Source organism: Canis lupus, chromosome 30 (assembly GCF_003254725.2).
Source record: "Canis lupus dingo isolate Sandy chromosome 30, ASM325472v2, whole genome shotgun sequence".
Lineage (NCBI taxonomy): Eukaryota > Metazoa > Chordata > Mammalia > Carnivora > Canidae > Canis > Canis lupus.
The window spans coordinates 11971601-11987385 of NC_064272.1; the positions used below are offsets into that span (position 1 = coordinate 11971601).

The 15785-nt window shown below is 44.0% G+C and overlaps 1 protein-coding gene across 5 annotated transcripts; it reads left to right on the forward strand.

Moving 5' to 3' along the window:
- The first annotated feature begins 6438 nt into the window (after window positions 1-6438).
- C30H15orf48 (chromosome 30 C15orf48 homolog) lies at window positions 6439-11392 on the forward strand. Of its 5 annotated transcripts, none has more exons than XM_025472914.3 (5): window positions 6439-6564; window positions 6722-6789; window positions 6961-7046; window positions 8427-8487; window positions 11000-11392. In XM_025472914.3, the coding sequence occupies exons 2-5, from the start codon at window positions 6754-6756 to the stop codon at window positions 11066-11068; spliced, it is 252 nt and encodes an 83-aa protein (XP_025328699.1). In that variant the 5' UTR covers window positions 6439-6564; window positions 6722-6753; the 3' UTR covers window positions 11069-11392. The 5 variants fall into 5 exon arrangements, with proteins under 5 accessions (XP_025328699.1, XP_025328698.1, XP_025328695.1 ...); XM_025472913.2 differs by having other exon boundaries at window positions 6458-6596; XM_025472910.3 differs by having other exon boundaries at window positions 6459-6612.
- The last annotated feature ends 4393 nt before the right edge of the window (window positions 11393-15785 follow it).

Consider the following 15785-nt stretch of genomic DNA (forward strand, 5'->3'; position numbering starts at 1 on the left):
GGTACCCTCTGGTTCTATAGGCTGTAAATCCTCGACTTCCCCTGGAGCTCTCCAGTGCTGCCGGGTCAAGAAGTTGCTCTTCCCCCGTCCTCCCAGCTGGTCTTCGGGGGGAGGGGCTGCTGTGCTGATTCTCAGGTGTGTGCACCTGGGGGAGGTGCCCCGCCCCTACCAGGTGCGCGGCCCAGTGGGAGCCCTTGACCCCGTGAGGCCCTGTTCCTGGCGGCCCGCTCGGTCCCAGGCACGCGGTGACCCCAGGAGAAGCAGCCCCACTGGCGGCGGCCGGCTCCCCAGCCCCGGAGCAGCTCGGAGCAGCCCTCGCAGTAACTACCGCGGTCTCGGTCTCCGGGGCCGCACTGGCCGGGATGCTCCGGGGCGGGGGCGCCGACCTGCGCAGCTTGGGGCCGCCCCAGCTGCTGGAGCGTCCTCGCGGTCCTGGGCCGTCCCCGCCTCGTCTGTCCCAGGGGGAGCGCAGGACCCCGGCTCTGTCCGCCAGCGCCCTGGGCTCCGGGGCCTGCGCTGCTGCAATCGCGCTCCCGCTCCGGGCCGGGGCTGCGGAAAGCAGCAGGGGCAGCCCCCTCCGTCGGGAGCCGCCGCCGAGCTGCTCCCCGAGGCCCGACCGGCGCGCTCCAGCCCTTGGCCCAGCTCGGCCGCGGGGTGCGGCGCGCTCTCCCCCGGGCGCACTTCCCTCCCGGGCCCGGGAGGCCGGAGGCTCCACTGCCCCTCCTGCGCTTCTGCCCCAGCTCCCCGCGAGGCGCCTTTCCGTCCGGAAGGATCCAGCGCGGGTTTTTCAAGTTCCCGCTTCTCCGAGGCTGGACTTTCTCGTCCAGGAGGCTCTCGCCTTGGGCCTTAGCCCGGCTCCTCGCGGAGGAGGAGGGGAGGGGGGCGGCTTCCCCCACTGGATTATTTTTTTCCTCCTTCCTACCTTGTTAGAAGCGCAAACCCTTCTCTCTGTAGCGTTCCAGCTGTTCTCTCTAAATCTCAGGTCGAATTCGTAGGTTTTCAGGATGGTTTGAAAGTTATCTAGGTAAGTTGGTGGGACCAGGTGAGGTGAGGACCCTACTCCTCCGCCATCCTGCCCTGTCCCCCAAGATATTTTATTTATTTGAGAGAAAGTGCGTACAAGTGGCAGGGAGGGGCAGAGAGAGGCAGACTCCCCACTGAGCATGGAGCCTCTGTGGGGTTCAATCCCAGGACCCCAGGATGGTGACCTGAGCCAAAGGCAGATGCTTAACGAACTGAGTCACCAGGCGCCCCTGATTTTTTTTGTTCAGATTTTATTTTTAAGTAATCTCTACACCCAATGTAGAGCTCGAATTTATAACCCCAAGATCAAGAGTGCATGCTCTACTAACTGAACCAGCCAGGTACCCCTGTATGTTGATTTTTGTAGTGGGGATGGTGGTTGCTTTTGTTTGTTTTGGCTTGATTGCTTTTTTTAAACTGTATTTTGAAATGATTTCATACTTACAGAAGTTGCAAGAATAGTACAAAAAGAACTCTTATGAACTCAAACCAGATTCACCAATTTTTGACATTTTGCCATATTTGCTTTCTCCTTTATATATACACACATACATGCACACACAGTATTTTTCAGGACAATTTAAAAGATTTTATGATCATGCCCTTTTACCCCTTGATACTTCAGTGTATATATATATTTTTTTAAGATTTTATTTTTAAGTAATCTCTGTGTGGGGCTTGACCTCACAACCTCAAGATCAAGAGTCACATGTTCCACTAACTGAGCAAGCCAGGTGCCGCTTCAGTGTATATTTCTTATAAATGTGATTATTTTCTTAGATAACCATGATGTATTTATCAAATTCAGGAAATTTAACATTGATAGAACATTTTAATCTATCCAGTGATTTTCATCTATTGTCCCAACAGCAGTTTTTTTTTTTTTTCCAGTTATGGAATCCAGTCTAGGATCATACATTGCATTTAGTTGTCATGTGTCTTTAGATTTGAAACAGTTCCTCAGTCTTGACCTCAACACTTAAAGAGTACAGACCAACTATTTCATAGAACGACTGGCTTCTGGTTTGTCTGATTTTGCATCATGATAGATTCAGGTTATGCACTATCAGTGGAGCACTACATAAGGGCTGTGTTCTCAGAGATCACTGATAGAGGCACATGACTCTACATATCAGTGATGTTAATTTTGATCACTTCTTCACGGTATCGTCCAATTCCTCTACATATAGCTATTATTTTTCCTTTTGTAATTATAAGCAATTTTTCTTTAAGGTTTTATTTATTTTATTCATGAGAGAGGCAGAGACAGGCAGAGGGAGAAGCAGGCTCCCTGCAGTGGGCCTGATGTGGGACTCGATCCCAGGACCCAGGGATCACGCCCTGAGCCAAAGGCAGATGCTCAACCTCTGAGCCACCCAGGCATCCCTAATTATAAGCAACTTCTAAGGACATAGGTTATATGTATGTTTTTATTTCCTTTTAAAACAAAAGTTAATTCGAATGTTAGTAAAAACAAACACAAAGAAAATACTTAGGTATTTAATCTTTTAGTTCCTTATGCATGTATAGATCATTTTTAATTTATTTTATTTATTTTTAAAGATTTTATTTATTTACTCACGAGAGAGAGAGAGGCAGAGAGACAGAGGGAGAAACAAGCTCCCTGTGGGGTGCCTGATGTGGGACTCGATCCCAGGACCCGGGGATCACACCCTGAGCCAAAGGCAGATGCTCAACCACCGAGCCACTTAGGTGCCCCTTTGGCTCAGTTTTAATGTGATTTGAAGATGGCTCTGGGCAACTTCTAAAACCTGTGTTCTTAATCAGTGACAAAAGAACACTTCAGCTTCTAAGCACCTGGGAAGTCTGAACAGCTTTCCCTATACACTGAGCTCAAACTCCTTTCTGAGCCACATTAACAGCCATAAGCAATATAGTGTACTCCTAGACATCCAAAATTTAGCAAATCCAGTTTTTTGCTAAGCCTGGAAACTAGGTAGTCATTGAAGGATGGGCAGAAAGAATTTCAACAAAAAAATAATATTTTATCTTATTTTTAAGTTTTTTAATGGTGGTCAAAATTTATTGAGTGATAGTACAAAGCTCCCAAAGAGGGAGGGGACCTAAGGGGGTTGCCCCAAAACATAGTATTTTAAAGAGTATTTTTCTTATAAAGATTGAGCTGGGTTGATTAAAATCTAAGTTGAAATTCCTAGAGTGGAAGCCAAACGGCTATGGCTCAATGCCCCTGCAAGACTGGCTAGCAGCAGCTAGAGAAGGTTCTAGAAGTTACTGGCAATTGGAGTGGAGTGGGGAGGCTCCCACAGTGGATTATAGGTTTTGGAGCAGAGACAGAGAGTGATCCTGGTGTGTGTCCTGAGTGGGTTCTTTGGGGACTGCCAGAATTTGAAGGGTGGGAGCTGTGCCTGCAAATAATCCCGGGAGAAAACAAATTACGTATTGACCTTGCATCTCCCACAAGGTCAGTAAACCTGGGCATTAATTTAAAGGAAGGAAAATGTGGCTGTCTGGGTCTAATTCTCACTGCTGCAAGTAGAAATAAGCAGATCTTAAAGGTTATATGGACACATGGTATCTGTATATACAATTTGTGAATTTTTAAAACATTTTATTCTGAACATTTTCAAATGTTCTTGAATACAGCACTATAACAAACTCCCACATACTTACCACCTAGACCGACTAATCATTAATATTTTGTTTCATTTGTTTTTTAGCGGAAGTTTGTTTTTTTTCTGGTTTTGGTGGGATTTTTTGTTTTGTTTTGTTTTTTAACTTTTATTTATTTATGATAGTCACACACAGAGAGAGAGAGAGGCAGAGACACAGGCAGAGGGAGAAGCAGGCTCCATGCACCGGGAGCCCGACGTGGGATTCGATCCCGGGTCTCCAGGATCGCGCCCTGGGCCAAAGGCAGGCGCCAAACCGCTGCGCCACCCAGGGATCCCCTTGTTTTGTTTTTTAGCAGAAGTATTTAAAAGTAAATCTCAGTCATCATATTTTTCCCTTAAGGGGCACCTGGTCGGCGCTTTGGGAAAAGCATGCAGCTGTTGATCTCAGCTGTAAGTTCAAGTGTCAATGTTGGGCCTAGAGCTTACTTAAAAAAACACAAAATACATTCCCCCCTTAAATACTTCCATACACAATCTCTAAAGGGGGGGCGGTATTTTTGTCATAAACATAATACCATTATCACACCTAACAAAATGAACAACACTCTTTAATATCTCTCATGTCTTGGGCAGCCCGGGTGGCTCAGTGGTTTAGTGCGGCCTTCAGCCCAGGGTGTGATCCTGGAGACCTGGGACTGAGTCCCTCGTCGGGCTCCCTGCATGGAGCCTGCTTCTCCCTCTGCCTTCTCTCTGTGTCTCTCATGAATAAATAAATAAAATCTTTAAAAAATATAACTCTCTCATGTCTGGTCCACATTTGGTTTCCCTAATTGCCCCCAAATATATATCCTCACTTTTTGTAAGTTTTCTCAGACCCCCTTAGTTGGAATTAATAACCTGTCTTTGGTGCCAGGGGTTATTTGCAGGCACTAACCCCCATGCCTGGGGTTATTTACCGGCATTAAAATTTAAGAACCTTGAAAAAAGACACTCATATCTCATTAATCTTTTAAATATACCATGCCCCTGCCCCCAGGTTAATGCCTAGACTACTACAAAACACCGAATTTTGCAAAGAAGCAATACTGGAAAGAAGCAGGGCTCTGAGTTTAAACCCATCAGTGGCAAGGGCTACACACTGTAATTTTGATCTGGGAGACATGATACATTCCTGTAAAATTTCTTCCTTCCTCCTCCCCTTTCTCTCTCCCTTCCTTTCTAGAAACACTTACCTTTAATTGTTAAAAAAAGAGGCTTTTTAAAGAAACTCCCGACAAAAGAAGTTTTAGAAATACTGCAGAAGGAGCATTAAAAGGCTCCTTTGATTCTATTCAATACAAACCACAGAGAATTAATGTTGAGGGTTTTTTGTTGTTGTTGTATTGATTAGTGAACCTAACCAACCAGAGAATGTCTCCAGTTACAGCTCTGGGGTTACACAGTAAGAACCCTTATCTGAAGTGAGAAGTGGGTGTGAAGCTACATTTATGATCTGCCTTATATAAAACAAAACAAATCTTTGCAAATAATTACTACTTATTGAATGCCTACTACTACCAAGGCAGAATGCCATGCGCTTTACATACATTCTAATATGTTTTCCAACTGCTTCCTGTAGTAGATTTGTTCCCATCTTACAGATTTATAAACTAAGACTCTTAAGGGTTAAGTAGTTTCCTTGAAGTCAGTCAGCTGATGAAGTGTGGCAGGGTGGGTTCTGAACTCAGGCCTCTGTTTCGCTGCAAAGCCCATGCCTAGAACTAAAAAATGAGGTTGAAACAGATCTGGGCCTGGTCCTTTCCAGAGAACATGATGTTTCTGTTTTAATATTAACTCATAGCTTTGAACTTCAGTTTTAAAATAATTGTTTTAAAATAACCATTTTAAAAATAACCGAGCTAGTGTTCCTGGCTTACTTGCAGGAAGAACAGTGGTGTTGGGTACCAGACAGACCTGGGTTCTGATTACAGCCCTGCCACTTCCTGGCTGCGTGACTTGAGCATCTCCGAGCCTAAATAACATACTCACCTTGCAAAACCGTGGAGAAGATTCCAGCACAGAGTCTGACACATGGGCCTGGCTTAATGGAAATGTTAGCATTATTTCCGTGGTTTTGCAGACTCCTGCATGCTCTGTACGAGGCAACGCTGCTAGTTTAGGGGCGATTAAAAGGAGACTGAAGCCAAAGACTGTGCCGTCTCCCATGGACGGAACTCTTTCCAAAGCTGATTCTGTTTCTTCTCCCTCACCTCCTGATTTTTCCCATTAAAAAAAAGGGGGGGGGGGGGGTGGTGGTGGAAATTTTAAAAAATTAAATGGAATAAATCAGGACATCATGAGAGTTCTTCTGAAATGAATTTTACAATTTAATTTTAAATTAAATGTGACGGAGCGCACGTGCGCTCCATCACATTTCGGAGCTGTTAATGTGATTGGATTGATCTTAATGTACCTGCCTGCACCTGGGAGCCCGCCGTCCCGCACCCCCGGCTCTGCGGCTCCTTTTCCGGGCCGCCTATTAGCAAACTGGATTTTCCCCCAGGCCTTGGCCATCGGAACTCCGCGGGTTCTCGGGGGGGGGGGGGGGGGGGCACCCCTAGCAGGCGCGCGGCGGGGCTGGGAGCGGCCGCCAGGGTCCCCGCCGGGCCTCGGCCCTCGCGGGTCGGCGGGTAGGGACCGCGCCCGCCGCCAGGGGGCGCCCGCGCCCGCGTTTGGCTGCGGCGCGTCCGCGGGCAGGACGTCCTGCAGGGGGCGCCGGGGAGCCGGGGGCCGAGCGGGGGAAGCGAGTCCGGCTCGGCAGGACCCCCTCCGCCCACGCCCGCCCCGAGCCCGCGTGACCCGAGCGGTCAGTATATAAGCGCGGACGCCGAGGCGCAGCTGCGTTCTGGGCGTGTGCGCTGTCCGCGCGTGTGGCCCGGCGCCGCCTCCCAGGTGAGCCGCCTCCCAGGTGAGCCGCCTCCCAGGTGAGCCGCCTCCCAGGTGAGCCGCCTCCCAGGTGAGCCGCCGGAGGTCGCCTCGGGGAGTACGTTGGCCGCTTGGCGCGCGCCGGGTTGGGTCCTGGGGGCTGACGTTTTGATCGGTATCTGGGTTTGGTTTTGTTCTAGTCCTAGATTTGGCTTTCTGCGCTGAGGCCATCATGAACTTTTTCCAACTCCTGATGAAAAAGAAGGAAGTAAGTGTTTAAGGCCATTGACGTTCTTGACTTAAAATACTGATTTTTAACGATGGAAAAGATGGTGCAGATTTTGAAGAAAGTATAAAATGGTATCTAGCTATTCTGTTATATTTCATATGTTTCACCTGGAAACGTCGGAATATTTACCCTCCACCTGTTCTCTGTTAGCTTATTCCTTTGGTGCTGTTCATGGCCACAGCGGCGGGCGGAGCTTCGTCTTTTGCTGTATATTCCCTTCAAAAATCTGATGTGATGTAAGTAGGCATCAATTGTAAACACGTTTTTTAGCAGTGTTAGATTGACCTTAGTAATGAAATAAATGCATGGTTTCAGTTTCCGAGTTTTACCCTCACAATAAGAGCGTCAAATTGTGAACTTGTAGGTGGGACTAGAAAGCATGCTGATACCAGAGGACTGTTAAATTACGATATTAATAAAATTAGTTTGTTCCTTGTATCTAAATATCTTTTCATCCATTGGCCTTCTTCCACTTCTACAACAAAGTTTTTTTTTTTTTTTTTTTAATTTTTTATTTATTTATGATAGTTACACAGAGAGAGAGAGAGAGAGAGGCGCAGAGACATAGGCAGAGGGAGAAGCGGGCTCCATGCACCGGGAGCCCGACGTGGGATTCGATCCTGGGTCTCCAGGATCGCGCCCTGAGCCAAAGGCAGGCGCCAAACCGCTGCGCCACCCAGGGATCCCTACAACAAAGTTTTTTAACTTACGTTTTAAGTTTTAGGATTCTTTAATATTTTAATTTTTATTTTTTTATTATTTATTTACTTACTCATGAGAGACACACAGAGGAGAGAGAGAGAGAGAGAGGCAGAGACACAGGCAGAGGGAGAAGCAGGCTCCATGTAGGGAGCCTGATGTGGGACTCGATCCTGGGTCTCCAGGATCACGCCCTGGGCTGAAGGCAGCGCTAAACCGCTGACCCAACCGGGCTGCCCAAGTTTTACGATTTTTTTTTTTTTTAAACTGAAGTTTTGAAATCTAAAGTTCTTAAATGGCCTTTGGGGTGCATATCATCAAACTGAAATAATTATTTTAATGAGTTTTTTTACGTTTCAGTTTATTAGAAAGATCTTTCCTTAATGTGATAGAGTTTATAGATTCAGTTGTCTACAATCAGCTCTTGATACAAGAAGCTAAAATACCATGAATCCTGGAATATGAGGAAGAGAAAAACTTGAAACTGATCTTGGCCCAGCGCAGGGCTGGAAAGGGCAGTAAGGCCAGGCTCTGGCAGAGGGGACTCACACCGTGCAGTTCACCACCTGCAGGGTTCAGGCCCAGACCCTCTGCCTCTCCCAGAAACCAGAGCCAGAACATTCTTGGCTGGCTCTTATCCTGGCACTTCCATTCCCGTTGTTATTCAGCTTATGGGAACTTTCTCTGATCCAGCCCAACAAAGGGAATACAGACCTTCTATCCTGCAGAGGAACTGGTCCTCAACATTTGAGCCAAATCCTGAGGCTCCCTTACCTAACCTTCCATCAATTTCAGTGAACTAACAGGTGAATGCCTAGTTATTGTCCCATGATGTCCCAGCATGTTTATAGACACAATGTCAGAGTTGGTTTAAATTCACGTACTTTAGTGTTTAATCAGCTTTTTTTTATTTTTAGCCTTGATCGGAAAAGAAATCCAGAACCTTGGGAAACCGTGGACCCTAGTGTACCTAGCAAGGTATTGCTACATTAGAGAGTGGTTTATGGGGAGCCTGGGTAGCTCAGTTGAGCGTCTGCATTCAGCTCGGTCGCAATCCTGGGGTCCTGGGGTGGAGCCCCGCATTCAGCTCCCTGTTCAGCAGAGAGCCTGCTTCTCCCTCTCCCTCTGCCTGCAGCTCCTCCTGCTTCTGCATGCACTCTCTCTCTCTCTCAAATAAATAAAAATAAAATATTTTTTAAAAATTAATTTTTAAAAGGTTTATGAGATGTCTGGATGACTCAATTGGTTAAGTGTCTGATCTTGAGTTCAGCTGAGATCAGATCTCAGGTTGTGGGATCCATCTTCAAGTGGGCTCCCTGCTCAGCATGGAGTCTGCTTGAATTTCTCTCCCTCTGTCTCTCTCTCTCTAAAGTAAATCTTAAAAAAAAAAAAAAAAAGTGATTTACATTTAGCCTGAACTTTAGCACCCTTGTCAGCAAAATGGATTTAATACTTTCAGAGTGCCGTTTAGTGTAGTGATAAGGGGAGTGCTATGGAGTTCTGGAGATATGGTTCAAATCCTTGTTCCATTATTCACAGGAGATTTTGGACAACTGGCCTTTTCTGGGGCTCTCAGAATCTCTAAAATGGGCTTAATAAAAAGATCTATACCTCAGAGTTAAGAGGATTAAAGAATATAAAATATATAAAATTCTTTAGCATAGTGGCTAGATATTAATATTCATCATTATTGTAATATGTTATCCCATCGTATCCATTATTTATCTAAAGTTAATATAAGGGGATCCCTGGGTGGCACAGCGGTTTGGCGCCTACCTTTGGCCCAGGGCACGATCCTGGAGACCCGGGATCAAATCCCACGTCGGGCTCCCGGTGCATGGAGCCTGCTTCTCCCTCTGCCTGTGTCTCTGCCTCTCTCTCTCTCTCTCTCTGTGACTATCATAAATAAATAAAAATTAAAAAAAAAATAAAGTTAATATAAGGTCTGTTGTGATAACAGGAGCTCCGAGAAACAGGAGTGGTATTCTGTTTAAACAAAATCAGCTATTAGTCACTCATCCTTTTTTATTTTATTATATTATTATTATTAAGATTTTATTTATTTATTCATGAGACACAGAGAGAGAGGCAGAGACACAGGCAGAGGGGGAAGCAGGCTCCATGCAGGGAACCCGACGTGGGACTTGATCCCAGGACTCCAAGATCATGCTCTGATCTGAAGGAAGATGCTTAACTGCTGAACCACCCAGGGGTCCCTATTTCATTTCTTTTTACAAAGAGTGAGCACAGGCAGGTGAAGCTTCAGGCAGAAAGAGAGGGAGAAGCAGGCTCCCTGCTGAGCAAGGAGTTGGATGCGGGCTTGATCCCAAGACCCCAGGATCATGACCTGAGCTGAAGGCAGACACCTAACTGACCTAGCCACCCAGGTGCCCTTCACTCATTCTTTTAAGACTATAGCAAAGTTTTTTTTTTTTTTTAACATTTTAAATATTTTGAAAGTAAAAACATTGAGTCTGCTGGAATTTACTTAGGTCTGTCAGGAAATCTTTTTTTTTTTTTTAAACAGCTTTCAAATAGCAGAGTTTGACCTAGTAAGGGATATTTAGAGTCTTTAAAACTATCTGTATCTCTAAGCCAGAGCAAGACAAATACCTTATGATCTCACTCATATGTGGAATTTAGGAAACAAATGAGCAAAGATGAAGGGGCGGGGAGAGGCAAACCAAGAAACAGACTTTTAACTCTAGAGAACAAACTGGTGGTTCCCAGAGAGAGCTGGGTGGGTCAATGGGGGAAATAGGTGATGGGGATTAAGGAGGGCACTTGTCATGAGCACTGAGTAATGTATAGGGTTAATGAATCATGGGCACTGAGTTATGTGTAGAGTTGTACACCTGAAACTAAGATGGCATTTTATGTTAATGATACTAGAGTTAAATGTAAAAATTTTTTAAAAACAGAAAAAAAACAAAACAAAACCTACCTACATTCTCTTAGATCTTGAGGTAATAGAAACCTTGTAAGGATAAATGAGAATCTCTGAATTTGAGTTTTTTGGAAGGCAGGGACTTTACACAGCTCTGCCCCTTCTTTCTTATTGCATAACTTGGATCATGTGTACCTTTGTTGAGTAATTACAATTACAAGAGATTGGTTAAGAGCCTACTATGGGCCAAGCCCCTGTGCTAGAGCAGAATGCATCCACTCACCAGGAGCAGACACACTTTTTGAACTTATAGATTACATAAAGCCGAGGGCAACTTAGAAATCTAGCACCTGTTACGTGAAAGTGGGCAAATATACATGGCTCCTTCTTTCTGATCCTATACCACTTAGGAACCCAAAGGCTTTTTAGAGCCCATGTTACTGTTTTGTGCATATTTTTAGAGATGGGGAGAGATGGTTCCTTGGCTATAAATATTATGGTGATGCTCTTTCCAAAGAGGAGTGTAGACAAATCTCAAAAAGGGACATGAGAATGAAGGGCAGATCCTAAAACTCTTTCATGTTTTCCTTCTTTTTTTCCAAGCTTATAACAATCAACCAAGAATGGAAGCCCATTGAAGAGTTGCAGAAGGTCCGAAGAGCCACTAAATGACCAGTTCTTGCTTCTTTCTTTCAAAGAGTACTCTATGAATCTAGTGGAAACATTGCTGCACAAACTAGATTATGGATACCAGTGTGCGGAAATGCTTCTGCTACATTTTTAGGGCTTGACTACATTTTCGGACTCGGGATAGGAATTATGAAGGTAGTATAGCAATGACCAGATAGTTCAAAAATAATTTTGTGTTTATTTTCTTGTTGTAAATTTAATTTTGCATATTGAAATTTTAATGTTTATGATGCCCAAATGGTTTCCTTAAAGTGTATAGAGATTTATAAACTGAATTGTCTATAATAAAATACTATTTGTGCAATATTTCTTAAAGATACATATTTAAATGGAGGAGGAAGTCCTTTTATGGGAGAAAAAACACATTTTGAAGCATGGAGCTACATTTTTTAAATAATACACAGTGCAAATTTCTATATCAACTTTTCCTGTAAGTGGACTCATTCACCAGAAATTTATGGAGCCCTTGCTGTTAGCTGTGCACTTCCTGGGCCAGTAAGATAAGAGAATGAATAGAACCAAATTTTGGGGGGTGATGAATAAAAGATGGTGAGCACAATGAGGAAAGTGAAGAAGATATGGGAGATGAGACTTGCATGACATTTGGTCTTGGAAGGAAGTGTTGGGGATCACCATGGTAAGTAGGAATGTGAGGCATGCCAAAATTGGCCCTGCAGATCCCAAGGCTAACAGAGATGCTCCTACAAGGGTTGGGGAGGCAGGACTGGAGACCTTTGCCTGTGCTCTGTAGTGGGGGGCCATCTTCACTCTGGCCAATGGTGATTTGAACACTGAAGGTGCAACCAAACCCAACATGCCCTTGACTATTCTTAAAAATGGGACCAAGTAGGAATTGCTTTCTATTACCTTTATAAAAAAAAAAAAATTAGGATGCTTTGGTGACTCAGTTGGTTAGGCATGTGCCTTGGGCTCAGGTTATGATCCCAGGGTCCTGGGATTAGGTGCATTGGGCTCCCTGCTCAGTGGGGAGCCTGCTTCTCCCTCTGCCCCTCTCCCCTGCTTGTACTCTCTCGCTCCCAAATAAATAAATAAATAAATAAATAAATAAATAAATAAATAAATAAAATATTTTTAAAAATTGAGATATAACTCACATACCATAGTATTCATCAATGTAAAGTGCACACTTCAGTGGTTTTTAGTATATTCACACAAAGCTTTGCAACAACCATCTCCACCATCTGACTCCAGAGTATTTTCACCACCCCAAAGAGAATGCTGTACCCTTTGGCAGTCATTCCCCCATTCCTGACCCCGCTGCTCACAGCCCCAGGCAAACACTGATAAGTTTAGTCTTTCTTTATGGATTTGCCCATTCTGGACATTTCATATAAATGAAATCATAAATTATGCAACCTTTGTGTTCGGCTCCTTTAATAAGCGTACAAGATTCATGCATGTTGTGCCTCGTATTTTATTCCTTTCTATGAGTGATTTTCCACTGTATGGATATACCACATATTGTTTACCCATCCGTTGATGGACTTTGGACTGTTTCCACTTTTTGACTGTTACATGAGTACTATTGCTGTGAGCAACCATGTCCAAGTTTTAGTGGACCCATACATTTTCAGTTCTCTTGTGTATATACCTAAGTTCATCAACTATTTTAAATAAAAACGATAAATGCCTCTTAAAAATTTCCATCTGAATAGAGTAGAAATTTAAGAGACAGACTATCCTATCACCTTCCTGGCAATAAAAAATAACTAGCGCTTGCTAGAGACTTTCATCATCTGAGAGGACTAAAGCAGGATTACTGTACCGACCTTGGTGGTTCCTTATCACTTCCAGTTTTCCCAGTTGAAAACTTTCAATGGTTGATCTCAAGGTATTACATGTACCAATTAGGAAGCATAATTTTATTTGCTTAGGTTTTTAAAGTGCAATATGGTGCCATTTAGGCAAATAAAAATCAACAGTCTTGTGAAGGTTGGTCAACTAGGAGAGTAAACTGTAGAGTGTTTTGTGAGGGGTAACTGTAGCTTACAACTTTAAAACACAAACTTGATTGAAATGCAGTGGCTTTAAGGGGTGAACATGGCAATGGAAGGTTTGGGAGTGGGACACCCCAAGAGCAACATTGATGCTTAAATTTCAAAAGATTTATTGATTTCATTTTTGGTTGTGTTCTTAGCATTTGGCCCAAATGTTTTATTTTGAAAATTTTCAGATATGCAGAGAAGTTGGAAAATTAATAGAAAGAGTACTCATACTTTTAATTGAACATTTTGCCACATTTGCTATATCTCTATATTATTATGCTCTTTTAAAATGAACTCTTTGAGGGGTGCCTGGGTGGCTCAGTCGGTTAAGCCTCCAACTCTTGATTTTGATTTAGGTCATGAGATTGAGTCCTTGTCAGGCATGGAGCCTGCTTAGGATTCTCTCTCTCCCTCTCCCTCTCACCCCTGCACCCCACCTCATGTGCATGTGCTCTTTCTCTCTCAAAAATAAATAAAATGAACTCCTAAAATATAAGTCCAGACTTCAAAGTTTGTTTTTTTATGCCTAGGGAAAGGACATTCTAGCTGACGGTAATACTATTATCATTCCCAAAAAGATTTGCATTATTTTTTAAAAAGATTTTATTTATTAATGAGAGACACAGAGAGGGGGGTGGGGCAGGGACACAGGCAGAGGGAGTAGCAGGCTCCATGCAAGGAGCCTGACGTGGGACTCGATCCTGGAACTCTAGGATCACGCCTTGGGCCGAAGCCCCAACCGCTGAGCCACCAGGGATCCCCAGGGATTTACATTAATTCAATAACGTGATCTAACATACAATCAATTTCCACTTCTCTAGTTGTAATGTCCTTTATAGCTGTATTTTTATGTTCAGAATCCAATCCAAGATTCACTTGTTGCATTTGTTTGTTGTAGTGAGTACTTGACAAATACGTGGTTGTAAAAATGACTCCAAAGGAGCCTGTGTAGAACGGCTTTCCCAATAGAGTTTGATCTGGAGAAGATTTTCCTGGATGTGGACTTCGAATTTTTTCATTTGAGATATAATAATAATTTCATATAATTGAAATATTTAAGAAATTGTACAATGATTGAGCATTCACTATATGCTAGGCATCTTGCTGGCCTCAAGAATCTGACATAGGAAAGGCAGACATGCCTATGAACAAATCAGAGCAATACAGTGACAAAGCAAGGATAGACATAAGCACAAGGTACGAAAGAAAGCTTCCCAAAGAAGGTGGATCCCTGAGAGGCTGATCGGTCTGGTTTGAAACCCCAATAATTGGAAGTCAGCAATTCAATTGAGATAGACGTGCATATTTACCAGAGCATAGAGGGCTTAAATAGCCTATCTTCTAGAAACTTGAAGTTGTTTAATATATGGGGAATTTAATACTGGAGTGTAATAGATGGAATGTGTAGGGCCTTTTATGCTATTAGCCTGCAGGCACTAAGGAACCAGAAAAGGGATTTAAGTTGTGGAAGGAGAGAGTCTTCTCACTGGAGTGCTGGCCACAGCAGATAGTGTAGGGCACGCACACCGGCAGGGACTTTCTGGTTGGCAGCCAGAGACCAGCTGTTGCCAGTGGCAACCCAGGGCACAGGTAGTGAGGGACACAACCATCCGAGGCAATGGCACAGGGAAGAGAAAAAAGGAAGGTGTCTTTGAGAGCCATTCATGAGAAGACCTTCAGGCTCATTGAATGTGGATGGAGTATCCCCAAAATGACACCCTGGTTTCTCACCTGAGTAAGTGAGTGGGTGCTGGTGCCAAGATGGAGAGCATAGGAGGAAAACAGTGGAATGATCCAGGGTGGGTAAATAAGGGAAGAAATTGAACTAGACTTCGGAATTGTTGTTTGAAAGTCTCGTGAGCTATCTAGGTAGGTTACTTCTGGAGAACTGCAAGGGGGTGTGTGTGAGGCAGCCCACAGAGGGCAGAGGGCATCTAAGTGAGATAAAGACCACATGGGGAGGGATGTCACCACGAAGCACGGGGCCAGAGGAGGATGACCTGGTCCGTGGATGAGGACTGAGAGAAACGACTAGGGAAGTAGACCCAGGAAATGTGTCCTGGAGCCCAGAGGGGAAGGAGTGCTCTTCCGGGTCATATTTTTCCAGTTTGCAATTAAACTGAAGGCCAGAATCCTTTTAACTTTATGGCTTTCAGCCTTAAGCAAACATCTATAATTCTCTCTTATGTGAAACTAATATGTGAAGGACGCTTTCTGAATAAAGTTAAAATCACATTCCATATCACTAAAAACTGGCCTGATATCTGACAAAATACTCATTCATCATTTTTCCCCCCTTGGGAAGATTGTCTCACATTTTAGTTGAGACTTTCTGGTAGAAAGTGAAAGTCTAGGCTCTGAAATGAGACTGCTCTGCCACTTACTACCTATACTGCTTTGGACCAGGCTCAGATTCCTCATCTATAAACTGGGTTAATTTGTACCCACTTGGGTTAATTGTGAAGACCAAGTGCAACAATAAAGTACTGAGCCTGGTGTTTCATGTGTGCAGCATTAGTTCAAAAAAGTGTACCCTTCTTTTCTTTTTTTAAATGATTATCTCTGTAAAGTAGGAGGGTCTTACTGTATTTAAAATTATATTCTCCCGTGAGTGGGAACATTGACTGTTTGAAATTCACACATCCCTACCTCTAGGGAACATTGACTGTTTGAAATTCACACATCCCTACCTC

Excerpts from the sequence above, each read along its gene's own strand:
- C30H15orf48 (XM_025472914.3), top strand. The coding sequence starts at position 6,754 with ATGAACTTTTTCCAACTCCTGATGAAAAAGAAGGAA. Across the intron at positions 6,790-6,960 it reads TCCTGATGAAAAAGAAGGAA|CTTATTCCTTTGGTGCTGTT; the intron begins GTAAGTGTTTAA and ends GTTCTCTGTTAG. Across the intron at positions 7,047-8,426 it reads CTTCAAAAATCTGATGTGAT|CCTTGATCGGAAAAGAAATC; the intron begins GTAAGTAGGCAT and ends TTTTATTTTTAG.